General features: G+C 36.3%; 2 protein-coding genes across 2 annotated transcripts; one reads left to right on the plus strand and one right to left on the minus strand.

Annotated features, from left to right (window-relative positions):
* Positions 1 to 1,110: 1,110 nt before the first annotated feature.
* LOC149842125 (uncharacterized) lies at positions 1,111 to 6,759 on the minus strand. Its single transcript, XM_089998917.1, has 4 exons — positions 6,618 to 6,759; positions 6,394 to 6,514; positions 6,177 to 6,239; positions 1,111 to 1,380 (listed from the first exon to the last, which is right to left on the minus strand). The coding sequence occupies exons 1-4, from the start codon at positions 6,700 to 6,702 to the stop codon at positions 1,278 to 1,280; spliced, it is 372 nt and encodes a 123-aa protein (XP_089855043.1). The 5' UTR covers positions 6,703 to 6,759; the 3' UTR covers positions 1,111 to 1,277.
* Positions 6,760 to 16,439: 9,680 nt separating this feature from the next.
* LOC149842126 (chorismate mutase 2-like) lies at positions 16,440 to 24,991 on the plus strand. Its single transcript, XM_089998927.1, has 5 exons — positions 16,440 to 16,760; positions 23,654 to 23,737; positions 23,817 to 23,960; positions 24,047 to 24,139; positions 24,332 to 24,991. Exons 1-5 carry the CDS (start codon positions 16,572 to 16,574, stop codon positions 24,560 to 24,562), a joined length of 741 nt encoding a protein of 246 aa, XP_089855053.1. The 5' UTR covers positions 16,440 to 16,571; the 3' UTR covers positions 24,563 to 24,991.
* The last annotated feature ends 2,652 nt before the right edge of the window (positions 24,992 to 27,643 follow it).

A 27,643-nucleotide genomic window follows, 5' to 3' on the forward strand; every position in this document is an offset into this window, starting at 1 on the left:
ATTTGGTTATTCGCTACATTTAAAATGTTGAATATCTTTTGATGATTAAGGTAAGAATCAAATGTAATATCATAGAGCAAACTAGCATTACCTTGAAATAAATCCGGACAAATCAACCTATAACTCAAGAGAGGCAAGAATCCAGGATCCATATGAAAACAGGAAAGTATTGGAGACCAGTGACGGATATAAATGAATGAAATGCAACTGAATATTAATGAAAGCAGCTCAAAGGATCCAAAGGTTTAATAGCGAACAAGATTGAAGGATGGGCAGCTAATCAATCTAGGAAAAATATGAAAAATATAAGGCAGCTCTGAACCATGATACCATATGGTGGTACTCACTTGTTTGTATGAATCTATCCATCAAATCAAATGGTAGATCTGATCATACAGATGCATTTAGCACGGTTTGTCTACTGTGTTAGAAGGTTTTATCTCATCTAATACATCATAAGATCTTATTTTTGGGACTGAAAATCAACAGCTCACAATTCATGAAAATAAGGGTGGTCAAGAAATGGTAATAAAACATCATATTTCAGTCAACTTTAACACCTGAAAACAGTAAATAGACCATGTTAAACAAGATCCAAAGGTTAGATTTTGCATTTGGAGGCTAGATGTAAATCAAGTGTGAATCACCATAAGTTATGGTGGTACTGTACCATCATAGAAGCACCCTATCAATCTTTGACAAAGCATCTACAAACGGTCTTCAAACCTAGGCTATTCCTTAAAAAGTTCAACCTTCTTGTTGCATTCACAACTGCCCCAATATTTAGCAACTCTACTCCACATATAAATGATCGTACATGCTCCATGTAAATACCATGATTTATGAACAGTTCTCTGTTTGTGAGCCTTGCATTGGATGGAAACACTGTTTTCATGAAGCCGAGGCATCTTTGCAATATTAAATCATAAACTGACAACTGTTGACAATTACAGTGGAGACATGAAGCACATATGAAGACAGATGACTCGATCACAGTAAGACCCATTTCATGTAATAAATTTTATGACTTCGCCTAACATAAATAGGATGCCTGAAGCAGTGATGCAATGCCATCTATTGCATGGTGTTCCCTGCAATTGATACGATCAATTTCATCTCACAAACTTTATCATTTTGCCTAATGTACATCAAATGAGCGCAAACCCATGTCATATTTTCTCTTTATAATACTAATTTTCTAGCAAATACTAGCCATGCTAGTTCAAAATTTTGCTAGTCAACAATTCACACTTCTCAGTGCAACACACAAAGTCCAGTCACATAGACATAAGCTTCGGTCCATTGTCAGGCATTCCCATCCCAGCAGCTAATTCTGCATCCAGTTGGGTATGTGGTGCAGGTCCCATCATTTGCTTTACCCTGCTATGAGCAAATGTCAGAACTCTATATAACTCCACAATAAAATCATCAAAAGCTTTCTCAAAGAGTTGTGATACCATTATGATATATTACAGCTCATTAAGAGATGCTGTTATAAAGCTGCACAATTTGAGTTTACAAAACTCATTTAAAAGAACACGTTATTACAGATATTGAAAAGCTTGGCAAGGTCCGTCTTATCAGGTGCAAGAATGCAGCTTAATGCCTCTTAACATGTGAGACGATTAAACAATGTTGCAACAAGCAAGTCTACATAAGCATGTGAAAATAGAAATCAAGTGCAGTTTGTGCCTATATAAGCATGTGAAAATAGAAATAAAGTGCAGTACAAAAACAATACTTGCAACCAAGAATGCATGGTGCAAACTGTAAACTGCAAACATATACACGCATGTATTATAGTAGCTGGCAGCCATACACTGGAGATGTTAGAGCTTCTAAGCTATAGTGACTTTTCAAAGGGAACATGTAAAAAAGTGAATAAAGCGTGTGGCTTTAATCTTCTAATCTGATGCTAATTTGGTGTACACAGAAGTGCATGTAAGACAAAGGTGCTTATGCCCTATTAGTGGAATTGACTAGTCAAAAACAAAGACCATTTGAACGTGTTGTGCAAGAAGCAGAATTTATTCCTATTGATCATTGATACTTTCATATACAATAATAATATAGCAAAACAAGAGTGTGATTTCAAAATCAAAACCAACAAGGTCAAAAAGAACCACAGGTGCAAACCTATGGACATACATATACCAATGATATTCTTTAATCTGCAAATTATATATCTGAAGTTTTCCTAAGGCGGATAAAAACACTAGTATAAATATCAGCAACTAGGTTCGGTGTAAAACACACATGCGGTCACTCGAACACACCTCAGTCTTGCCTAAGAACATCAAAAGTGTTATATTTTTTCCTTTTTCTCACAATAAATTCAGGCATCAGAAGGAGATTTGGGAGATCACACCTGGTTACGCAGCCTTAATTCTGGCTCTTATTATGGTGCACGGCTGTCATGTGCACATCCATGTCATGATATATTTTTCTCTTTTTGAAGTGTACCTCAAAAACCTTTCCTCTTCTCTCCCACATTTCAAAGCCCTTTTATAAGTTTTCCCCTTAAAGTAAAAACCTCAACAGTTATCATAAGATTTATAACAGCTAGGCTTTTGTCCTTATGCCTGTCCCATGGGTCCCCCATTGGCTCAAAATGAGTCCGTAGGCCGTGGCCGTCACACATTTTCCAAGTGAGAAAACATGAGAGAGGCTCATAATTACCAATTTAATGAAAATAGAATCAAATAGGTATTTTCTCATATTTTTCAAGGACTCAGTCACTCCCGACTAAATTTCGGAAACCAGATCGAGATTTTGACAAGTAAAAAATAAACCTTGGGGCTATTTGGGAGCCTTTAAAATTCAAAATAGGACTTTGGCAATTTAAGTCCAATTTTAAAAATATTTTTAGAATAATTTGACCCTTTTTCTAAAAACACTATGAAGGTGTTTTTGAAAATCTACCAATAAATCAAGGAATCAAGGATATTTTGATCACTATGTTTGAAATTTCATGAAAACCACACATTCCTAGAATGAATCTGGGATAGAGCCTAAGTCCAGTTTTAGGCACATTTCCTAGCAATTTTTACAATTTTCAAATCAAAATTTCTAGGAGCATTTTCAGTATTTAACATGAAGACTTATATAAAACTTTTTCTCAGAAAAAAAAGTCACTGACAATCAAGCACACTAAATTCTAGACCTTGGCTCATAAATGAACCAATTTGAATTGAATCACCTGAACCAGATCTAAACTGGACCTAATTTGGACTTGGATCAAGTTTAGAACATACCCCATTAAATTTATCCTCTCAAAGTTCAAACATATCTCAAGAGAGGAAGGTGAAAAGAAGGAATCATTCATGAAAGAATGACACAAATTAATAATTCTAACTCTAAAATGGAGGATAAGGAAACTAGTCAAAACCCAAGCTTGCAAAATTTAAGACCTTGACAAGCTAATTAAAGATTTAGGTATCTACAAGAACCCATTTGTTTCACGGTGTATCACAAGAAAATGGGTCACTTCATACCGAGCTTAAGAAAATGCAAGGCTTGAACAATGGGGATCAACTTTCTCTCTGCTATTTTCATATGAAAATCAAAACATACCCACCCCTGGGGAAGCATATCTCATGTCCTTTCCTCACTGTGCATCCCTTTCATAGATGTAAAAAAACCTATTTTTTGTGGGACCCACTAATGTGATGATTTTCCCATGTAAGTTTAAACAAATATCTAGAATAGTTTCATGTGAAAAAATTTTCATACAACTTTAAAATCATACAAAAATCAAGTCACCAACGAAAAGTCTTTTCCTCTATCGTATGTGTGAACAAACAGGCCCTTATGGAGTGTTGTGGCAGTCAGTTGATACCATGTAATGAAAAAAAAATAAAAAACAATAGGATGCCTCTTATGGGGCCTTACAAACATGCAAAAGTGTGCATAAACAGGGACCACTTATGGGTCAAATACAAGAACACAACCACAAAACCACTAATGGGAAAGAGAAAAACATAAAAATATACATGTTATTAATGGAGGAAGTGATTGAGAAAGAATTCTTACAAGAGGGGATTCATTTCCTATATATATATATATATATATATACACACAAAAAAAAAAGGGACCCAAAGGCTATAAATAGTCGTTGGGAGCACTCCCAACGGTTCTTTGGATCAAGTACATTATAAAGACAATAATGCCTTCGATAAAAATCTCTAGTGAACACAACTAATTACAATCAGTAAAAAGACAAAAATACCCCTATTGAGTATTGCCTATTACATCAATAGAAATATATACATATATTAATATGTATATATATGTAGATACACATAGCAATAAGTATATATATACTTAACAATATCAATGTGAGTTGGTTTAAAATTATGGCTTGCCTCCTATGAATCTTTTAACATGTGAACCAATATTGTAAAAAGCATGTCATATTGCATATTAAAGAATAAAGAGGTATAAGATACAAATTTATTGTATTGTGTGTTGTAATATACAAAAAAAAAAGACAAAACAAATTTCAATTTAAAACCTTTACCAAAAGTTAAAAATAAAAACTATTAAACCATAAGAATCAAAATATGCATTTGAGATTATTGCCACAAAAAAAAACTTATAATTAATAACCAACTGCACAAGAAAAACTTGAAGAACAAATTTAATCTTGGCATTCATAACACCCAAACGGAAAGGGTACTATGTATTTAGTTTTCTAAATATACTAAGTTTACTTATTCCAAATTTTTGACATGTGAATCTCTAGCATCTTGTTTCTGACTTTATTCCTAGCTTCTTCATATGCTTGAGAATATCCACCAACTTCACATTTCTAATGATGATTATGATTTTTGGTGTTTGTTGCACCCTTCTCCTCATTTCTTGCAAACTAACTATCAACCCTAATGCATGTTGACTTGAAAGCGTTCAATATACATGTAGCTTTCCAAATCAATGCCTTCACTTGTACTTTTTTAAACTTGTAGACTTAGCCTCCTCATGCATGAACAAAGCCTTACAATGGTAGAATTATGAGAAAATCGCTAAAATCTTCAATCTTTGAAAAGTTGAAAAAACTAGAGTAAAGATAAGAAATCCTGACCTCTTTTGCCCTTAAAATTGTAGATTTGGATGTTTCAAACACAAATGTAACCTCCTAAAAGTTGGATTAAGGTAAATCCTTGAAGATCTTGCACAAATAAGGCCTCCAAAGGGTTAGAGTAGAGAAAAATCTCAAAAAAGAAAAACAAGTTTTGTGGTATGGAAAACCCTAGAGGTATGTATATATTGGGGTGATATATCAGGTTTAAAGTATGAAAAGTGGGGATAAAATGATTCCTTTTATTTTTTTTTTAAATTTGGCCAGACATGACTAGGGAAAGGAAAAAAATCATGAGAGAGGCAATTTGTGCAATGCATGTTATATAACATGATACGCAGTGATATGTTGCAAGATTAGTAGTCAAAAGAGCTAGGCAGAGCCCAGACATTGTCCCCCACTAGGCACTTGATGGCACCTAGTCGAGTGCCTAGGCATTGCCTAGACCCACAAGAAAATATAATTATTTAAAATAAAATAAAAAATAAGAAATAAGAAAGAACAAAAAAACTTAAATATTTTAAAATACACAAACAAGACATGCCTATAATGTTTTAAACATCATATAAAGAAAATGCAAAGTGCCTATACTTTCCTGCCTCCATCTAGCATATAAATACAACTTATAGACCAGACGACATACAAATCCACCCAAGTATCGCTAAGTTCTTTGTTGCAGACCGCTAACAATCAGTAAATTCATCAAATAGAAAAAAGATGTCTGCTTTAGACCTTACCAGCAAAAGCACGTAGACGATCCACCTTCAAAAGAATGATTGCGACGCGAGTACAGTAACCTAGATACTAAAGCTCAATATGAGAAATGCAAGAAATCTTGATATCAACCATGACTTTGTGCATAATAGCATTACTCAAATTCCTTACTTTCCGATGAAAATCTTGTCTAATTTACAATGATGTAGTTTTCGCTATTTTTCTGATCATTTTCGATAGCAACCAAAACAAAAGAAGTAAAGAAAATAAGCCAATTGATACATCCAGTGCCAACAGAAACGCATGCAGCTGTAGCGCTAATTCACAAGAGATCTGCAAACACGACATGAAAATTGAAAAAGAGGCAGCAAGAGGAAGCACATACCGTCGCTTGTGGCGTTTGGTTCGAAAGTGTTCGTCTCGCACGGATGAATTGGCAAAATATCGGCTGATTTTTTCCATCGATCAAAAACAAAAATCAAAGGGGAAACGATTAAGAAACTTAAAAATAACATTCTGCGCGAACGGGAAAGGAAGAAACAACAACTACAACAACAGAAAAGAGAAGAGAAGAGAAGAAAAAAGAGCGGTCTCGTCCTCACTCGCAATGGAGGCAGTAGAATTGGCCCATCCCGGGTAGATCGTCGTCCAGAGGCAAAGGCGCACCGTTCTCCGCTCCCTCTTCACCTGCCTTCTTAAGTTCCTCGAAGACGGCATCATCGCGTGCAAACGACGGTTAAGTCAAACGGCAAACAAAGCCACAAAAGAAGAAGAAAAAACAGAAATTTGAGAGAGAGAGAGAGAGAGGGAGGAGGAGAAAGGATATCTTTGAGGAGGAACTTTGTACGACGAGCGGATTTATGAGAGAACCTCCTCTTTTTCACCTTCCTGTGAGGACACTTCCCTCCCATCTTCTTCTTCTTCTTCTTCTTCTTCTTTTCTGCTTCACCAGAGCGAAGCGATCAATCGATCAACACACCGCTCGATGGAGAAGGAAGTAGAAAAAGAAGAGACAGAAACCCTAAAAACCCACACCGCCATAATCCCACAATTTACAAAAAAAAAAAAAACGAGTTCCAGTTTCTGCGACCCAAACAGGACTTTTTTCATGTACAAATGGTTACATGAGAATGTGGGTCTTCACTTTTAAATGTTTCCCCTTGTTACTCGAACTTCCGAATAGCTTACGAGGCTCCTCCTCTAAAAGGGCAACACGTGAACATTACCAAAGTTGGAAAGGATCACACCCGCTCGGCTGGCTCGAGTGGCAGGTGGCTTGACAGAAAGTGCTGATGAACCCTTGGTCCCAAATTTGACTCCCACTATGTCTGCAGGAGCCTTTAACAGTTTAACGGGTAGGCTTAGCAAGGGTTTTGGAGTTGGTAGGCCCAAAGGGTTTGGTGCGATGGAAGGGACCTTGTCCATTATATGGGTGGTCAATGCTCCATCCCCCACGAGCAATCAGCTCCTTGCATTAATGAGGGCAAAGGATAAGTTTTTGTTTAACTAAAACTTAGCAAGTCGCTAGGGTAAGGATAGCAACCTTAAGTACAGCAGATTGGCTAATGTGTTTAGGTCTCTAATTTTAGGGTAGGATCCCCTCCTTCATAGAAAACAAAGGGCTTGGGTGTGGGATACCCCCACATGGATCCAAATAACTGATCAAGTGTGATCATAATGGTCTCACAAGAAATCCTAGGACCCACTCAAAATAGTGGTTTCATAACTCATGAAAAAATGTATTGGATGAGATTAAAGTCTTCATTCAAAGGCTGAAAAAATGGTTACCCAGGAGGGGACTATAGATCTCCAACCCACTACAGGTATAACCGAACTTCATCCTCTCTTAACCCGGCTTTTTTCCACAGATTTCTCAATCTTCATCTTCTTCTCTTTATTCGCTCTTCCTTTCACTATGCGCACTACCCTTATTCTTTTCCATTAAATACTCTTTATTAGTTGAAATTATTTTGTTTTCTCTCTATTTTTTGTTGTTTTTTTTATGTGTCCCCTTTAAGAGGATTACCAGAATGGCCCTAATTTTTTCTTAAATGTCTGCATGTGCCCTTCTATTTTTCAAGTTAGAGGCTCTATTTTTGATAAATTTCATAAATATGTATGTTCTCTAGAAAAAAAATACCTGAGACATGATTTTAGTTTATGGTTTTTCCCAAAACATATTCTCATTTTTTTTGAAATTTCAAAAAGACCTCTTAAACTTTTCTGTTTTGAAAAAAAATGTTTCAAGGTCTTTGCTTGTTGTTTTTTGCCCATAATGGTCCTCTAACATTTTAAATTTTACAGAAAAGATGTTTGATTTGCTAAAAAACCCTCATTGCTTTATTTTGACCACTCTTTTGGATCTAGTTATGCTTAAGGAGAGTATGTTTAGATCTAGATTAGCATGATGGGACCTAAAATTTATTTATATTTGCATAATTGATCAATTATGTGTGCTTTATATGGTATATCTTTGGATCTTTTGATTGTATGGGTCCAAGTCTGATTCAGTTTTTATAGTGGATTTGGATCAACATCAAGCAGAGTATTTGGACCTAATAGTATGTTTTTGGTATAGATCTAGTCTTGATCCAGTTTTATGATGTATCAGGATAGTAGCATGTTATATATATTTTGGATCTAAGAATGGATAATCTTTTGCTTTTGTGGTGTGGATCTTATGTTGGTCATAATTTATATAGATCCGATATGACCTAGTATTGATTCAGTTTTTATGATAGACCAAGTTAGATTGTATCATATTATATTGGATATGATGCTTGGATCAATAAAATTGTCTTGGGAGCAAATTAAATCAATTGGGACAAGTAATATTCTAATAGACCTAGTTGGATCTGGTACAACATATTGGATTTGCTTGAACCTGAATGAATTTGAATATATTGAGTTGAATGAGTTTGGATTCATGCAACACCATTAGAATAATAAACAAAACTAAATTGGTTTGAATATGCTGGACCTAATAGACCTACATGAAACATGTGAGATATGAGAACGTTTTATATAATTGCATAGCATGGATATGCTTGTTTGTTTTATTATATATGGATATATTATGGTTTCAAATTAGTATAATGACATTAAAGTTTATTTAACTTGGTTATGTTGAACTATGTATGGTTTAATGCATATATAATTTTGGATAATTTCTCTTATAGGACAGATCTAATGATGGATCCAAAAAAATATAATGGTGGATATGTTGTATGGGTTCATATTTGATTCAGGTTTTATGATGAATCTAAATAGTATCAAGTCAAATATTTGAATCTAATAATATATTATGTAAGGGTCCTGGTTTGATCCTAATAGATTCAGATAAGTATAATGTTGAATGTGTATTGTGGATCCATTTGAATTTGGAACATAAGGATATTGATTTGAACTATATTTAAATCCGAGTGATCCATGTTTTTTTTAAGATTACATGTAGATCTATTTTTTTTTTTGCTTTATGGATCAAGTTGGACTTGATGATAACATTTTAAGCTAGTTTTTTAATATGGACTCATATAAATTCAATGAATTTGGATATAAATTTTGTGCGTGAATCCAATACTTGATCTGAACTTTTATGTTAACATGCTTATTGTTTAAGTTGTTTATTATCGTATTTGTTAATGTTTAAGGCTTATAAAATGAATGAGCTTATTATCCGAATGATAATGAGATAACTCTCATTAATTATGAATATAGTGCATATTCAATTTGAATATGGATATGAGGACTTATGTTATGCTTTACTTCTAATGCATAATGCTTCTAGTTTGAGATGTCGTAATGCAAATATTACTTAATTGGAATTCATTAGAAAAGTGATAACAAAATTATTATTTGCAGATGCATAAGAATATTTGTTTTGCATATGATGATAAATAATCATCATAAGTCATACTCTTTATAGTTTATTATATGAATTCATGAAGAAATATTATCATATTTTTAGAAACTTATGCATGATATGAAACATGGTTTATTCACATTTTTAGTAATATTTATGATTATTTGAATCTAGATATATCAATCCAAAATGATCAAGCGATAGTTAACCATATGATAGTTAAAACACGTTGCATGTGATGATGATACACATGAACAGTGAGAGTATTGACTACAGTGATTTTTTTTTAAAAGTGAGAGTATTTACTATATTTGGCAAGATGAGTTGCTAAAAATCTATAGTACTTCACTAGTGTGCATGTGGACAAGATGATGTTCGATGATATGATCATGAAAGAGCCATAAGAACCCAATGACTAACTAAGAAAATGAGGTTTCAAAAATAATGTATTTGTTTAAATATAATATTGCATATTAAGGGTTATAATTTAAATTATGATATGATGAAAAACCCATATAGTTATGTGAAATAAGTACATGAAATGATGATATAATGGTTAAATCTATATCATACGTGGAAAGAATCATCGTTTATATAATTATAGAAATACCACATGACTGTGAGAAATAACACATAGCATGTGTGAAAGATATTATATTTAAAAATGAAGAAAAGTGAGCTATGTGAGAAATAACTCATAGCATGTGCAAAACCCTCATACTTGAATATGAATGATGAAAATATACACATGACTATGTGAGAAATAACTCATAGCATGTGTGAAAACTTTGTAATTAAAAATAAACGATGAAAAAGTTCACATGATCATGTGAAAAACAATACATAATATGTGAGAAAAATATTATACTTAGATATTGATATAACCTCAAAATTGTGCATGATTATTTGGTGTGTATTTTGACATAAAATGCTATATATGATACTTGATGCACCAATATAATATGATTGTTCATCCCATATAGCCAAGTGAGAGATGTTGGTTCCAGATAACAGATCCAATGTGGCTATAACAATTTCACGAGGAATCCAATGAACCACTCAAAATGGTGAGCGCTTAAATCATGAAAAAATGTATTGAATGAGATTAAAATCTCCATTGAAAGTTGGAAAAACGGCTATACAGGGGAGAACTATAAATCTCTAGCCCCTACGCACTGCATGTATAACAGAGCTTCATCCTTGTTAAAGCAAGTCATTTTTCATAGATTTTCCAACCTCCATATTCTTCTATCTATTCACTCCTCCCTCACTCTGCTCACACCTCGATCCTAAACCCAATAGTTACTTCACAAGGGACCGGCCCATTAAGTGACTGTTATCATGAGAGGTTTTTGTCATTAAAACTACAAAAAACTATGTTAATTTTTTTTTTTCAAGCTCACAAATGCATGTCATGTACCACATGGCCGAAGATGGTAATATTCACTACTACGATGCATGTCAATAGGTTAGATATGACCCGATCTTAACCCATAGCAAAACTGATGGGTTTCAAGTTTTTTTTATGAAAGACAGAGGTTTAATTAAGATTCCAGGTCCGATGAATATACCAACCAAGTATGATGTTAAAATTTCATCATACTCCAGATTTGATTAAGATCCTCAACAATTGACTGTAAAAAATTATAAAAATATTATTTATCAGGCATTAGACCAGACTATTTACACCTTACCTTTCTACCAGGAGATTCTAGGAGTTTTAGAGAAAGTTTGTTACAGTCTCACACAAAGAAGCCTCTTTTCTTGGAAAGAACCACTTTAAAGGGAAAGTGCTTCCTTAAAGGAGGAAGTATAAACTTTCAAAAACTAGAAGGTTGCTTTTTTTCACTTATCATGTGAGGCCCATCACATATTTCACATATACATACTCGTTTCATCCTTTATATGGAGACTATTTCATAGAGAGTTCCTTTCATGGGAAAGAGCACAGAACAAATGCCCCCTTACACAAATGAACTTGTGAGTGAAGTGCTTTCCTTGTTTATCTCCCCCAAAAGAAGAAAATTTCTTGATTTCCAAATGATCTTATTGTCAAGCTAAACGGTAGCAACAACAATCTAAAGTCTAGGAGTGCATTTGTGTGTCACAAAAAAGGTTAGGTTTTCGCAAAAATGTAAAAGGCATGAAGTATTTTCTCGGACCCCACAGTGACAATGCAAACAAAAGACTCTCTTTCCTCCAAAATCAATGTGACCACACCCTTTCAACGAAATTGCTTTCTTTGGGCGGTGGTCTAACTCTGTTTTTGCAAAAGGAGGTTCTGCATGTTGCAAATGCCCCCTAAAGGGTCATGAGATTATGCTAGCTTGCATCTCATGTGATTTGCAATCACATATGGTCTCATATGAACTGAAATAATGTGATTTCAAATCACAACAAGGACAATAATGATTTGGGATCACAAGCATAGTTTTTTTACTCAGAGAAATTGCCCCAAGCACAAGGACCTAACTACGTTGTGCTGGCTCAACCTATCATACTTATGGTCATTGTTCATGTCGGCATCAGACTTTAAGAGCTTACCCCTTGACCCCAGGGAGTCGCCAAGCTTCGGCTTACGCAGGGGGAGTGATGCCCATGGGATTTGAACCTAGATTGTTCATCAAATGGTCTAAGCCCCATCCCACTATGCCAAACCCCTTGGGCCTGGGATCACAAGCATGGTTAGCAATACGTGAAATGGTAAACAACGTTAAATATTGAATGCATTATTTGAAAGAGTTGACATTAAAAAAGATGGCTAAAAAATACAACAATGAAAAAATGAGTCGTAAAAATTAGCAAACAATATATATGAGTTTAATTCAGTTTAAATTTTATAATATAAGAAAAAAAAGGCATATATGTGAGATTTTTGTATGAAAAACAAGTTAAGATATAAGAACAATGAGATTCATATTCAATAATCATTTTGATTCGACTTTCAATATTCAACCCAATTGGATCCATAATTGAGTTTTTTTAAGGCATTTTATTTAAATATATTTTCATGCTCTAAACGCTTTACTCAAGAGAACTTGTTTTTTTGCTATTTTTTTGAAAAAAAAACAGTGTTTCAATTGTTTATTTTCATTTTCAAAGTTCTATTAAAATTGACATGTTTCAAATAGAGTTTTGCTAACTATGATCAGGAGTGTAAGTGAAATGAAGGTGCTTTTGCGGCTTAAGACTCCTAAAAGAAGGAAAGACATTCAATAACAGTTTGGGGGAGACCCTCAAACCCCCTATGATGCCCTCTTGGGATTCCCTCAATCAATATAGTGGTATCGTGAACACGCTAGCAATACAAGGTTGGTAGTGGCCAGAATGGCTAGGCATGTCTTATAAGTTAATCCAAACCGAAATCGAACTCCTCTGCCACAAGATCAAAGAGAGGGAACAATTGAAGATGCCAGAGAGGATGGACAAACAACCCATTTCTATCGATGATGCGACACTACATGGATGAGGGTAAATAGCAGATTTTTTTTTTGCCATTGTTGCACTATTTTTCGTCGTTATTGGCCTATAACGATGAGAATTTTCGTATATACATTGTCACAAAAAATGATTTTTGTTGACCAATAACGAGACATTTATAGGTCGATGTTAATGGGTAAATCAATACCATTGCAAAATCTTGCCGGGACTGGGAACACTAATAGCGGCGAGGTAGCCTATAACAATGAGATACTCTATAACCATGAAATCTATGGTGTCGTTATAGGCTACCTATAGGTTATAACATTTTTGTTTCTCAGTTATAGCTTATAACAATGAACATTAACTCACCATTGTAGGTTATAACAAGAATAATTAACTTGTCGTTATAAGTTTACTATAATAATGATACAGGGATCTCGCAACGACAAGACATGAATGTTGCCATTATAGGCTATAAACTTGCAAATTGAAAACTAAAAAATCAGTTTTATTTTTTATTTTTACATTAAAAGACTTGCAACTGAAATATACATTCAACAAAAACTTCAAATACACTTCAAACATACATTCTCAAACATTCAACTTCAAACATGCATCCTCTAACATTCAACTCACGTCAAACTATTGTCATACACTTCAAACATACATTCAACAAAAACTTTAAATATACTTTAAATATACACTTCAAAAATATAAACCCACCTACATCTTCTCCAATCTTGCAACAACAACACTTCAAATATAAGCCCATTACATCATCTCCAAGCAGGGAGGAGGGAGGAGGATTGGAGGTGGTAGCCAGTAGTATGTCAAGCCCTTTTTAAATATGACTATATAATAATGACATAACTGTTACCATTATAATGTAAAACCTTATAACGGTGTGTTCTAGATCTCATAGTTATTGATATATAACAATGAGATTATGTGACATTTAAATATTATCTTTTAAGTGTTTTAACGATAATATTTGATGGCAAATAATCTCATCGTTATACATATATCTTTAATGATGATATAACTCTGGACGTTATAGGGTATTGCTATATAACAATGAGATTAAGATCTCGTTGTTATTAATCTATAACAATGAGATCTTTTGCCCATTAAATATAGTTATTAAAGTATTTTAACGATAATATTTAACAGACATATAATCTTGTCGTTATCAATATATCTTTAACAGCGATATCCAGATGTTGTCATTATAAATATGTCTTTAACAACGAGATGTGTGTAGGGGTAAATCATTCAAGGCCCGATCTAGTTCATTGTTATTGATAAAGCAATAATGGCGAGATTCATGACCATAGTAAAGTAATAACAACACTATATTTATGTTGTTGCTATTACCTATCAATTAGCAAGGACAAAACTCTTGTCGTTATTGCTTGATCAATGGCTGCGAGTTTTTTTTCTTGCCGTTAAAGAGTCACTGTTATTGACCCTTATCTTTGAAATGTGATGAACAAACACACTGGTCTGAATGCATGGATTCCCATCGGCCCGCATCAGCCGAAAATGAAACTCTCGAATCAGGGGTTACTCGCTTTCTTGGTATGGGAGGAATTGCTTTATCTGCATTGCTCATCCAGTAAAATGGTTCCAAATGTGATTTCAAATCTTATTGTCTTATTTTCTCACGTCTGCTAGTTCCTATTGCCTAGGGAGTTTTTTCTCACATTTTAAGAATAGAATTCTCACGCGGAGCCAAGCAAATGCCATGAGACATTTCCAACCACACCCTACACATTCCCACCCTACACAAAGCTCTTGATATGTTATTGAAGGTTCAGCATACTTCCATTCAAGTTCAGGCTTGTCTAGTTGAAGGGCTATCGATTGACAATTGGGAAGACTTAGAACAACAGCCTGAACTTTGGTCACCAAAGTAGGAACTGGATGCAACGGAAAACTTAATAATCATGTTTTGTATTTATGTCACAGGAGACACATCATTTTGGTGGAGTGTCCTTGGAGACACGAGCAGACATGGATACTGATATGAACAATATTTTAATATTATTTAAAAAAAAAATTTTAAGGTTTTATTTTAATAACAAATTAATTTTAAATTTTATTGATTAAAAATTAAAAGATCCGTGCTCCGAACCACTTTTTCATTTTTATTTTTTATTTTTTTTTAACTAAGTATGGCAGACACCTAGAGTGATATCTCCGTGTAAATATAAAAGAAAAGTTAAACCCACGTCGCACATCCTTGTGTCGACGTGTCTTTGAGTCATAGTTAATAAGTTGGTTTACCAATGGGGGGCTGTGCGTGGTTGGTAGGAGCTGTGAGTGCACGTCTCCTTGTGGTGGAACGTAGCAGGTTCAAACCCCCGTGGTTTGTTGAATAGTAACTGGTGGGGGTCTGCCTACCCCCAGCTTGCCTTAAAAAAAAAGTTGTTTTTTTTAATCACTCAAAAAATTACGCAACGGAATCAAGGGTGTGAATGGATTGTGTATGAATACGACTCGATGAAAATCTAGGGTTGACAATAAGGAAAGTGGTTGGATTAAGAATAAATTGGATCTGTGAGTTACCAAAACTGTTTGTTTTTTCTTAGAGTAGGTATAGTATGTATGACTGAACCTGAATTCAATTAAACCGTTCAGATTCGAATCGAATATAGTCAATATCGGATTCGACCCATCGCCACTGATTAAATGGATTCGGATTAGGATGGTGAAATCCATTTTTTTTTTTGCATGTAAACGGATTCACGTATTGATATTTGTTGGATTCCGTAGCAAAACCTCAAAACCATATTATAATCCAATATCGTTTTGATTTAACCAAACCTACTGAAACTAGACGGATTTTGTCAGGTATCAGGTAAAATCTGATCCATTGACATTCCCATACGCTGGTACCTCAAACTTAGGAGTGTCAACAGGTTGGGTTTGGTTTGGACCCAGGTAGAACTAAGCCCAGACATGATTTGAGATTATGGTATGGGGTTCGGACCCAGGTCTAATTTTTCTCACCATAAGAGAAACCATACCCGAATTCTATAAAGATTTCATTGGAGTCAGGTCGGGCCCAGGTATGGTATGAAATTTTACAAACGATACCCGGCTTCATACATCTGTCAGACCCGGCCCTGACCTATATAGCGCGATTCGGATCTGGATCAAACCCGATCCATTGACATCCCTACTAATATGGAATCTGACACACGATACGCATCGGGATGACATAGAATCTGTCAGACGAGAGACGGTATTTAGGGAGAAATATATATTTTTATTTATAGAAATCGGCAAAGGTGGGGCCCACCTCCTTCTTTGAAATGTGCTCTTTCTGGCTATCGTCCTTACGTTGAGTAAACGATGGATGGTTGCTTTTTCTGCAAAGGTACGATAGTCACAGCGCTGTTGCTTCTGCCACTCATTTTAACGATCAGTGAAGGATCATCAAAGCAAAGCATTGCGGGTCCGATTCCGCCTCCCACACGATCGAAGGGGGCAATGGAGGGCGAAGGGCTGAGCCTGGAACGCATAAGGGAGTCTCTGATCCGACAGGAAGACACCATCGTCTTCGCCCTCATCGAGAGAGCGCAGTACCCCTTCAACTCCCCAACCTACGAAGTCACCCCTCCTCTCGACACCTCTTTCGTCAAAACCCTCGTCAAGAATACCGAGGTTCTTCATGCCAAGGTATGCACCTCCCCGTCCTTCCTTTTTTCCTCCTTGTTTCTTCGATTCTTTATTTGTTTCTTCACTACGTGGTGATACCCAATCACGTTTCAGGGGAATGGTGCGTTTTCTCTCACCTCAAAATGCCATTCTTTGTTTCGTAGGGGCGTAATTCACTTGTAATTTTTTGTTGGTCGATCGTATGTTTTCTTAGTTCAGCACGGACGGTGAATTTACTTGTAGCTTTGATCGGTTCTTTATGCTTCTTATGTTTATGGTGGCACGGTTTTGGATTGGATGTGTCTTGCTGGTTCATATCATGTGCATGCTTTTCAGTTTTCCCCTTTTATTTTTTTCGTTTGCTGCATGGAGAAACCGTAACCGAGATCAGAGTCCTGGCGGTGCTGGTCCCGTCCGTACCTATGGTCACCATCTTGATGGTGTAAGGCGCCCCTTCCCTCTCTTTGCATCGCAAGTCGGCCGTAAACACGGTCATAGATCCTGTCTTATAAGGTACATAGAGTAAGACCAACATGGGAAAGACAGGAAGATTGAGGAACAGATCACTTGGTGAACTCGGATACACTCCCTATCGCCTGTATCGAGCACCTATTAGAATCGCCAAAGAATCCCGCCACCATTCACCTAATAAAGCTTGAAAGCGGAGAAATGCCCATTTTCCTTTTTCATTGTCTTCAAGAAGAAAAGTACGTTGAACCAGTGGAATGATACATTGGGTTTAGATTCTAGGCAGCCAGCACTGTCAATATGCGATCGGTCAAATCCATGTAGAAATTGGAAATTCATGTTGAGCAACAAGAAGGCAACTGAAATAGTGCAAATGCGTAGGATGCATATGTGAAGATGGATGTCTGGATTTATGACAACAGAGGAAAGAAAAAATACATACATTGAAAGAAAATTAGGCACAACACCAACATACATACATCTCTGAGTTGGACTATGTACCCCTAAAATTATAGATATTTGTGTTCGCTGTTCCTTAGCTATTACCTTTGTTCCATTGTTCACATGCTTTCATCCCAGTCTCTCATACTAGTGCTCTGCGCGGTCAGCGGGCGGGGGTCCAGGGGGGGCCGCCCCTGGCGGGGGGTTATAAGGGGTAGCCCCCCCCCCCCCTAGATTTTTTTTTTAGATTTTGTAGCCCAGAATTTAAAAAAAAAATCCAAAAAATGAACCAAAATGACCATGGGTGTGTTGACCGCATCCAGGGTCGGGTTGACCGAGTCCGAGCCGCACCCATGTCCGTGCGTGTCGACGCGGGTGCGTCGACTTTGGAGCCGAGTTCGTGTGACATAGCACCAAGGGCATTCAATGATCAAAAGAGAGTGCACAAACACAAGTCCACAAAGGGACAATACACAAGCCAATCAATGACAAATACATAAGAGCCACCAATGGTAGGGATGGCAGTGGACCGGGGGACAACGGGGCTCCGCCTCTCCTCGCCCCATTTGGATCGGGGATGAAGGGCATGAAACGGGGATGGAGGCGGGGATGAAGGTTAAAATCTATCCCCGTGCGGGGATGGAGCTGGGGATGGACTTATGCTTTCCCCTGCCCCGCCCTGTCCCTGTCTCAATCCCCGCCTTTCCTCGCCCTGCCCCATTCCCAATCCTTTAAGGAATAACTATAGAGCGAAGAGAAACGGGGCGCCGCCCCGCCTCACCCCCGTTTGGACATGGAATGGAGGACATGAAACGGGGATGGAGGCAGGGGTGGAGGTTAAAATCCATCCTCGTGCGGGGATGGAGGCGGGGATGAAGGTTCAGATTTTGAAATGGGGGTGCGGGTGGAGACCTTGTACCCCGCCCCCGCCCCGGTCCACTGCCATCCCTAACCAATGAGCATACATAAAAGAACACAAAACATAAAAATAATAAATCTTTATTGAGTTAGAATGCTTAGGAAATCATTAAAGAAAATAGGGACAAGCGGTCCCTTTTTATATACAACATAGGAGGGCCATGGGAGCCTCAATATAGTCATTGGTATCTCCCAACGACTTTATGGTTTAAAAGACCAAAAATCCCCTAGATATCAATAAAAAGACAAAAATAAAGAAAAATAAAAGGTCAAATCTGCCCCTAATGGACAAAACCTACTACAAGTGTACAAAAATGACCAAAATACCCCTAAAGGGCATAACCTATTACAAATCAATAAACATGATATATATATATATATATATATATATATATATATATATATATATATATATATATATATACAACATATCTATATATCTTAACATTCCCCCCTCAAACTTCTGAAAGTTTGGAAATACAAGTCTTTGAAAGTCTTCATTGGTAATCTTCAACAAATGCATGTTATCTCCATCTTCATGATATGATTTATGAACAAAAAATAATTTCTCAACCCATATAATTTTTAAGCACATGCGGAGAGAACATAATAAATGTTCCAACTACACAATGAAAAATATCCTAATTAAATAGTTTTTAGAGAAAATGAAAAAGAGTTTTAACACGACAAAAGTTAAGAATAGTTATAGATTATATGTATATAGATTCAAAATATATTTTGAACAGGAACACAAATCAAAATAGATTGATATTATATATATATATATATATATATATATATATATGGTGAGAGGATGGTTAAGCATGCCAACAAAACATAAAAGTACCATATATAGAAAATACACTAACCAATTTTAAAATCTAATATTAAAAAAAATAACTTTATGCAATAATTTTTAACATTTATAAAAATTACCACAAATACAAGCAAGGTACAATAGTCATTAAGATAGACACAAGGAATATACTTAAAAAACAATCATTAATAATTCTCGTTTAGACAATCATAATAATAAAATCAGCATATTTTTCAAGAAAAACCTAAATATTAATCATAGAAGAATTTTGACCACTAAAGTCTAAAGACAAGTACATATTAGACATACAATATCAAGAAGATATAAACAATTATGCTTAAATAACTTCCCAACGGCTTAGGTAAACATTTCAAACAAAGGTACAAATCATTAATTATACTAAACAATAGATTTTGCAATATTATAAGATTTAATCCATAAGGACCAATATGGTCACAAGTAAATAATAGTTGAGCCATCAGTGATAAAGATCAATACAAACATCCAATAAACAACAAGGGCCATATAAACAACTAAGTGGTACAACTCAATCATACAACAAGAGATTAAACAATTGTCAATCAAAGCCAAAACAAGTGCCAATACTACACTCATAACTCGATAATCTAAACTAACAAAAGAAATGACGTGCACACAACTCACCCCAACGAACATCTTTGACTGCATAACACCGAGGTGCACACAACTCACCTCAAAAAAGCCAAACAAAATAATGGATACATCGAATAAAAAAGAGATGGACTAAGCCAAAACAAAGAGGCAATAGGAAAACCTTGAAAAATCTCTTTCCAAGGATGAAGGAAACAAGAACAGATTTGACAAAAAAAAATTCAAACCAAGTCAGATAACAAGAATTTTAATCCTCATACAATTTTAATAGATGCATGCAATAAATGCAATCATATGACAAGATACAAGTAAATGTCCACCAAATAATCCAAAGTGAACAAGCACAAGGGGCCACTAAGGGCACAAATCAGTCAAGTGCGATAAGTGCACTCACACAATTAATTAAGTCATAAATACCTCCCAAGGGGAAAAAACACAAGCCATAAATGGGCACAATCACAAGGGCCACTAAAGGGCCAACAAGAGAGCACACGATAATATATTAGGTACGTATATTATTAATATTATTAGTCTTTATGCATCCCAAGTAGGTTTAGATGATTCCATTAAGCATCAATTTTGGGAAGATTTAGATGGAGTAGTACAAGGGATATCTTATGTAGAAAAGCTTTTAGATGGAGTAGTACAAGGGGTTGTTGCATCGATTGTAAGGTTATACCGGGAGAAAGTATAGCTACACAACATAGAGTCTTAATTTTAGATCTTAGAATTAAACAATGCCGCAAAAAGGATAAACATAGGATAGATCTTAGAATTAAGTGGTGGGCACTGAAAGGAGCTAAACAAGGAATGTTTGTAGAGTAGGTAGTTAAGGAAGCTGATTGGTGTCTCGAGGAGGATTCAGAATCAATGTGGAATAAGATAGCAGGTGGCATGAGAAAGGTGGTTAAGGAGGTATTGGGTGAGTCTAAAGGCGATGCACCGCTAGGTAAGGATGCATCATGGTGGAACGAGGATGTCAAATTAGTTATTAAGGTTAAAAGAGAGTGTTATAGAAATCTAAGTAAGAGTCGTGATAATGAGAATTTGAAGAAATATATGATAGCAAAGAAGGAAGCTAAAAAAGTAGTTCGAAACACGAGGGATAAGGTATATAAGGAGGTTTATGACAAGTTGGATACCAAAGAGGGCGAGAAGAATATTTATAGGCTTGCAAAGATGAGAGATAGGAAATCAAGGGATTTGGGTATGGTTAGATGTATCAAAGATGAAACGCAAAGGGTTTTAGTCAAAGATAAGGAGATTAAGGAGAGATGAAAAGATTATTTTGATAAGCTATTTAATGGAAGCCATGCTCAGGATCTTGGAGACTTCTCCATTCCTTTTCATGAGATGAATCGTGACTTCATGCGCAAAATTCAAAAGAAAGAAATTGTAGAGGCTTTGAAGAAAATGAAATCAAGAAGGGCAGTTGGCCCAGATGGTATACCTATCGAGGCTTGAAAATGCTTGGGTGAAAAAGGTTTAGAATGGTTGACAAATCTTTTTAACAAGATTTGGCGGACAAATAATATGCCTAATGAGTGGAGGAAGAGCACTTTGGTGCCTCTATATAAGAATAAGGGTGATATACAAGATTGCACAAATTATCGTGGTATAAAACTCATGAGTCATACTATGAAACTTTGGGAGAGGGTGATTGAGTATAGGTTGACGAAGGTTGTCATGATATCGGAGAATCAATTTGGTTTTATGCCTGGAAGATCAACTATGGAAGCTATACATCTTATTGAGAGATATAGAGAGAAGAACAAAGATTTGCATATGGTTTTTATTGATTTGGAGAAGGCATACGATAGAGTACCTAGGGATGTTCTCTGGTAGACAATGATGAAGAAATGCGTTTCTCTCAAGTACATTATTATAATTAAAGATATGTACGAAGGAGTAGTAACCAATGTCCGCACTCGTGGAGGGGTGACAACCAATTTTTCTATAACGGTTGGGTTACATCAAGGATCTACATTAAGCCTTTTCCTATTTGCTATAGTGCTGGATGAGCTTACGAGATCAATTCAAGAAAATGTGCCGTGGTGTATGTTGTTTGCTGATGATATTGTTTTGATTGATGAGTCTAGAGCTGGGGTTAATGCTAAGTTAGAATTATGGAGACAGACATTGGAAGCAAGAGGTTTTAAGTTGAGTAAGAGTAAGACATAATATATGGAATGTCGGTTTAGTAAGCAACAAATTAGTGGTGGGAGTATAGTGAAGCTTGGTGAGCAAGAAATACCGGTGGATGATTGTTTCAAATCTTTGGGATCTATCATTCAAAAGTATGGAGAAATTGATGGAGATGTAAATCATAGGATAAAGGTTGGGTAGATGAAATGAAAAAGTGCAACTGGAGTGTTGTGCGATCGTAGAATGCCATTGCGGTTGAAGGGAAAGTTTTATAGGACGACAATTAGGCCCACTTTACTATATGGTACGGAATGTTGAGCTGCCAAGAGACATCATATTCAAAAAATGAGTGTAGTTGAGATGCGTATGCTTAGATGGATGTGTGAAAATACAATAAAAGATAAGATTCAAAACGAGGAGATACGTAAGAAGGTAGGCGTTGCATCCATTGAAAATAAGATGAGAGAGAATCGTTTACGGTGGTTTGGACATATTCGGCGAAGGCCTAATGATGCTCCAGTTAGAAGGATAGAGAAATGAGAAAATATATTAGTTAAAAGAGGTCGGGGTAGGCCTAAGAAGACTTGGATGGAGATGATAGGAAAGGATATGAATGCTTTGAACCTCACCGAGGACATGACATTTGATAGAAATGATTGGAGGAAAAGGATTCATGTGGAAGACCCAGAATGATTTTCTTTTTTGGTTCATATCGCCGACCCCAATTGTTTTGGGATGAAGGCGTAGTTGTTGTTGTAGCAACTACCATTATCATTCTAGACCTGTTCGGCTCACAGTTCAGATTCAGGGCTGAGCCTTTGTACAACACTCTTCAGTTCCAGCCCATTTACTAACTGCAGTAAAAAGCTTTTTCAGATTTGACCCAGGTCCATTCTTATGTATAACCTCGCTTGATATGTGCTATGTTCTTGGTTAAGTTCATTGGCATGTACGGTAATCACATTCTAGGTGTCTGCATTGTGATGTTCTTTTGAAGAAAACAGGAAATATTGAGGAACCTATCACTACAACTTATGTTTTCCCCCAAAAGTTGAATTGTTTCACGTGTGTGCGTCCATGTCTGTGCATGTGTATCTGGGTGTGTGACCTTCTATCATAGCCTCTATTTGTCACCTGTCTTTGAGTAGGTGTTTGTGGTGGTGAGCAATGTGCTTGCATTGTTTGGAGTTATTTCTTATGCGTTACCTGCACACCCTTAGAGGTAACTCACCACAAAGGCAATTTTGCAAGTACGAGGCTAAGAAAGCTTTGTGTGTGGGTGTGTCTCTAAATTTCAATTGTTTGTCTACAGTCTATCCTTATGTGATTTTTCAATGTCTTAAAACCTTATACAATTTCGAGATACCTGGTGCTTCCTGGGCAGATTACTGAAAATAATTGTGCGGCTATGTCTTGATTCATAAATGGTGTTAGAACATTTGCTTGGCCATGAATCTTGTCGCTTCCCTAAAAATGTGTCATATTTTTTTTCCAGCTTGGAAGATACAAGTGCCAAGAGGAGAATGCTTTTTTCCCTGATGATTTACCACAGCCATTATTACATCATAACTATCCACAGGTGAACTACTACTTTGTTGAACTCATGCTTGACTTCCTGTGTACGAGTTTGAAACACATTTCATATAAACCAAATGTAGGTATTACACCCTGCTGCTGCCAGTGTAAACATAAATAAAACTATATGGAAGATGTATTTTGAGGAATTGCTTCCATTGATTACAACTGATGGCGATGATGGCAACTACGGGTCAACTGCTGTATGTGATCTATCTTGTCTGCAGGTGAGAAAGATTCACTGGTGACTGTCCACATTGATGATCAACATTTACATCTACATATGTTAAGATATTCTATTCAACTTTTACAGGCACTCTCTAGAAGGATTCATTATGGGAAGTTTGTGGCAGAGGCTAAATACCGGGATGCACCACAAGATTATGGTCCCGCTATCCGTGCCCAGGTAGGCATTTTCTTTTCCGCCTCTTCATTAAGTTGAAAAATATAAGAATTACTTCCAGTATGCTAGTCATTGTTTGACTTTCTGATTCATAATGGAAAAGATATATTTTTTCTCCGCATTCTGAACTATGAAAACAAATTGGTCTCTTCACATGTTTCACTGTACAAAGCAACATTTCTTGCCTTCTTTCAGGATAGAGATGCCCTGATGAGATTGTTGACTTCTCCAAAAGTGGAAGAGATGGTCAAGAGAAGAGTGAAGAACAAAGCAAAGGTGTTTGGACAAGAAATCAGCAGTAACTCCACAGAAGGTACTGGTAAGCAAAGGATTGATCCATCTGTGGTGTCTCTGTTGTATGAGAAGTGGGTAATACCTTTGACCAAACTTGTTGAAGTAGAGTACCTCCTTAGGCGCCTTGACTGACGCTAGAGTATCTTTAGCTATTTTTTTTTATGATCATGTGACAGAGGTTTCTGTGTCTTACCAGCAAGGCTATTAAATAATGACAAACATTTTTTTGACAGAGAAATCAGGGGTTAGGCAGATCCCTACCAGTTATACAATCATACCATTTGGGGTTGGAACTTCCCAACACAAGGTGACATGCACTAACTGCTCCTGCCAGACAAGCGGAGCCCTGTTGGTAACTTAATAGATTAGTTGGTTTACAATGAAATGACCTCCAAGTTCAAGTTGGACCAAGGATGCACGTGGGCTGGATTTTTGACCCGGGTCTGAACTGGATCTCTCATATTATTGTATTTAGGTTCCATATATCCCAATCTGGATCTGATTCACAATAAATATGGTTGGGTTCTATTCAGATACAGGTTGGGAGTCAAGTAAACACATGCGGCTGGAATCTGACCTAACCCAAACCTGTTTGACTTTATCCACAATAAAATAATAGGTTCTACTCAATTTTCAGCAGATCAACTGCTTCGAAGAATAATATAAAATCTAAATCTGAGACTCTATGATGAGATCTGACAGGTTTGAACCCAAAACCAAAATTGATTTACGTTAGTCGGACATAGCATCTAATTGATTTTTTTTGAAACGCAAGCTGGGGTTAGGCAGACCCCTACTAGTTATACAAAGATACCATGAGATTTGAACTTGCAATGTCCCAACACAAGGAGACGTGCAGTAGCTGCTCCTACCAAACAAGCAGAGCCCCCGTCTGATTGGTTTTTCTTTGAAGATTTTCAAGAGAAAACCAATGCCATATTTTCCTTCCTTTTTTTGTTTTTTGTTTTTCGTTGTGTTCATACTTACCAACGTTAGATGTGAGATATAGAGGCCGTGCTTTGTCCTTTTGGTCTTCTCTTTTGTAAAATCGTGAGAATTTTTTTCTTCTGATTGGATAAGTTGGTGGTTTCTTTCATCCTTACTGTTTGAATGAAATGTTTTTTTTTTCTCACCATGAAAGAAAAGTATTTGATGACCTTTCCTGGGTTATTTTGTGAGGTGGGTACGTGGGAAATTTTGATGGGTGGGCGTTCCTTCAACTATGGTTTCTTCTGGTCAGGGTCTGCCTACACCGAGCTTGATTATCTAAAAACAAAAATTGTTCTGCATGTTAACTTGGACAAAACCAGGTTAATTAAACCTGGTCATATGTCACCCAAAACATTGCACAAAGCCAAGTTTTTCTTGTTTCCCCCGTTTTCATATGGAAAGGTGTTCTGCATGTTAACTTGGACAAAAAATGTGGGCCCACGCAATTATTGCTGCTTCCCCTGAAAAATTCCCATGACACTTGGTGGGATTTTCTTAAGAGGAAGAGAACCAACCTTTGGAAAAAAGGGGGATTTGAGATTTTCAGTGAGAAGTTGAGAATGCTGCAGATGGGCATCGCTTAGGATTTTTTTTTCTTTTTGATAGAAAAGTTAGGGTTAGGCAGACCCCTACCAGTTATCTCCTAAGCCCAATGTGACAGAGGGATTCAGACCTGGGCGCTAAGGACCCCGCTTATCACATGGGATACCACCTTGGTGGTAGGCATCACTTAGGAATTAGGAACTAGGAACCCAAGTTATGTATAAAAAAACACTAGTAATTGTAAAGTCATGTGGCCATAAGCTTACAATCACAATACTCAAATGCAAGAGATGTCTCTTGAAGGATAAAGAGATTTCTTTCAGGGGTGTGTCTCAAAAACTTAAACTCTTTACAATTATAAATGCAGTGAAAATGGTATAGTATATAGATGATGAATTATTCAAGGAATCATACAAGCATTCACAGAAAGTAACAGTTTCAGCTACTAAAAGCATTCAAACTTGTGAAAGGGTTGAGAGTGTGAACTCCCTGGTGATTTTGAGCGTAACAGTAACATCTTCACCCCGCTGCAATTCTGCAATCGTGCATAAAGGTTTCAACATTGGTATCAAAGCAGGTTTGACAAATCCCTAACGGTGCCGAAAACAGTTTGTACGTGCGAGCGTGTTGATGTAGAAATCGAACGTCAATAACGGCAATATCTCATCGCCAAAAAAGGAGCATAAAGAAAAATCAGAATTCAAAATAAGAGGTTCGTTTTTATTTTTTTGATTTAGACAAATCGACAAACCAAGCATTCCTGATTTGCGTAAAATAAAAAAAAAAGTAAGATAAGAGGAAGAGGGTTCAGTTTCCTCTCTCTCTTTCTCTCTACTGAGAGGCATTATCGAACAGAAAATGCCTGCAGAGGCATCAACTAAAGCCATTTAAAGAAAATAAAAAGAAGAAAGGAGGCCTAGAATCACTCACCCTTTTCTATCGGAGGTCGGATTAGTCGCTAGTTTTTTGCCTACAACGGCAGGCAGAGGCTTCTGAGGTTGTGCGGCGACCGTCGATCACTTAGTTTGGTGCGGCGTGCTATCGCCAGACTGGTAGCCGGATGCCATCGGGTGTGGGGTGCTGTCGTCAGACCGACGTCGATTTTTTGCCTACAACGACAGACAAACAACAAAATAAATAAAAAAATAGAAAAAGGGAAGAAGAAAGGGAACAAGGTCTTCACCTTGTTGGGGCATCACCGAACAGGCGAAGGAGGTAGTCGTTCCTTGCCGGACTATCGGGCACCGAAAAACCCGATGTCTCTCTAGCGCCGCTCCGGTGAGTTCCCCTCTTTCTCAAAATAAAAGAAAAAGAAAATGGAAAAAGGGAACCCTAATCGGGTTCCCCCTTCGTTTTAATGCATAAGCCCTTTTTATATAAAAATAAAATAAAATAAAATTTTTAGTTTAAACCTAAATTTTTCTATAAATTAGAAAAAAGGGTTGGTTTTCTTGAAAAACAGAAAACATTATACTGTCTTTTCTGAAATTATAGAAAAGTGATTCATATCTTTTCTGTTAAACTCAGGAAATTATATATATATATATATATATATAGTTTGCTGAATAATTTAAAAAAGGTTACTGATCTATTCTGAAATTACAGAAAGAGGGTTTAATCTTTCTGTTTAACTCAAAAAAAATTCTTTTTGAGGTTTCTGTTTTTGTTTTTGCTTGAAAA

The sequence above is a fragment of the Nuphar pumila genome, chromosome 3 (assembly GCF_984573655.1).
Source record: "Nuphar pumila chromosome 3, dmNupPumi1.hap1.1, whole genome shotgun sequence".
NCBI classification, from domain to species: Eukaryota; Viridiplantae; Streptophyta; class Magnoliopsida; order Nymphaeales; family Nymphaeaceae; genus Nuphar; species Nuphar pumila.